Genomic DNA, 799 nt, shown 5'->3' with positions numbered 1-799 from the left:
GTTGGACCCCACAGGTCTCGTCTATGTCTTGGTCAACACCTTGGGTCTCACCTACAATGATTCATTGCGTGGTGATGAGGAGAGCATGCCCATGGCTGGCCTCCTTGTAAATACCTTGAGTATAATCTTCATAGATGGCAACTGTACCTCTGAGGAAAAGATCTGGGAAATGCTGGGTATCATGGGGCTGTATGCTGGTATGAACCATTCCATCTATGGGGACCCCAGGGAGCTGCTGACCCAAGTGTGGGTGCAGCAAGGGTACCTGGAATACCGGCAGGTGCCCAATAGTGATCCTGCCTGCTACGAGTTCCTGTGGGGTCCCCGGACGTACGCAGAGACCACTAAGATGAAAGTCTTAGAGTTTTTGGCCAAAGTCCATGATACCACCCCCAGTGCCTTTCCTAGCTTGTATGAAGAAGCTTTGCAAAGTGAAAAAACGGGACCCCAAGCCACAGTTGTAGCCAGGGCCAAGGCCAGGGCCAGGGCCAGGGCCAGGGCCAGGGATGGGACTTGTGCCAGGACCAGGGTCTATTCCAGGGCCACATCCAACAGCTTCTCTTGCCCCAACTGAAGTGGAGGCAAATATTTCATTCTGTTTGACGAGAACAGTCCCTTATCTAAGTAGTGGAGAGGCAAGATGGGCCTTGGGAGTATTGAATATATTATATCTTTGTGTTCCTGCTGGGTAAGGGTGATTTGGAGATTGTTTTTTTTTTTTTTTTTGGTACTTTTCAAATGCTGTTCCTATTAACAAAAGGCTTAATTAACTTCAAGTTCTAAGTTTACAAATGACATT

General features: G+C 48.3%; 1 protein-coding gene across 1 annotated transcript in view; it reads left to right on the top strand.

Annotated features, from left to right (window-relative positions):
- Window positions 1–574, top strand: part of LOC104999959 (melanoma-associated antigen 10-like) — a 13,112-nt gene extending 12,538 nt beyond the window's left edge. Inside the window, exon 8 of the mRNA XM_010855596.1 lies at window positions 3–574. Within this exon, the coding sequence (XP_010853898.1) occupies window positions 3–574 (572 nt within the window). The remainder of the gene's footprint in view (window positions 1–2) is intronic.
- Window positions 575–799: the final 225 nt, after the last annotated feature.

The sequence above is a fragment of the Bison bison genome, unplaced genomic scaffold (genome assembly GCF_000754665.1).
Source record: "Bison bison bison isolate TAMUID 2011002044 unplaced genomic scaffold, Bison_UMD1.0 scf7180017864366, whole genome shotgun sequence".
In the NCBI taxonomy this organism is placed as follows: Eukaryota; Metazoa; Chordata; class Mammalia; order Artiodactyla; family Bovidae; genus Bison; species Bison bison.
Note: the sequence above shows the minus strand (reverse complement) of the source record. Positions and strands in the feature narration are given on the sequence as shown.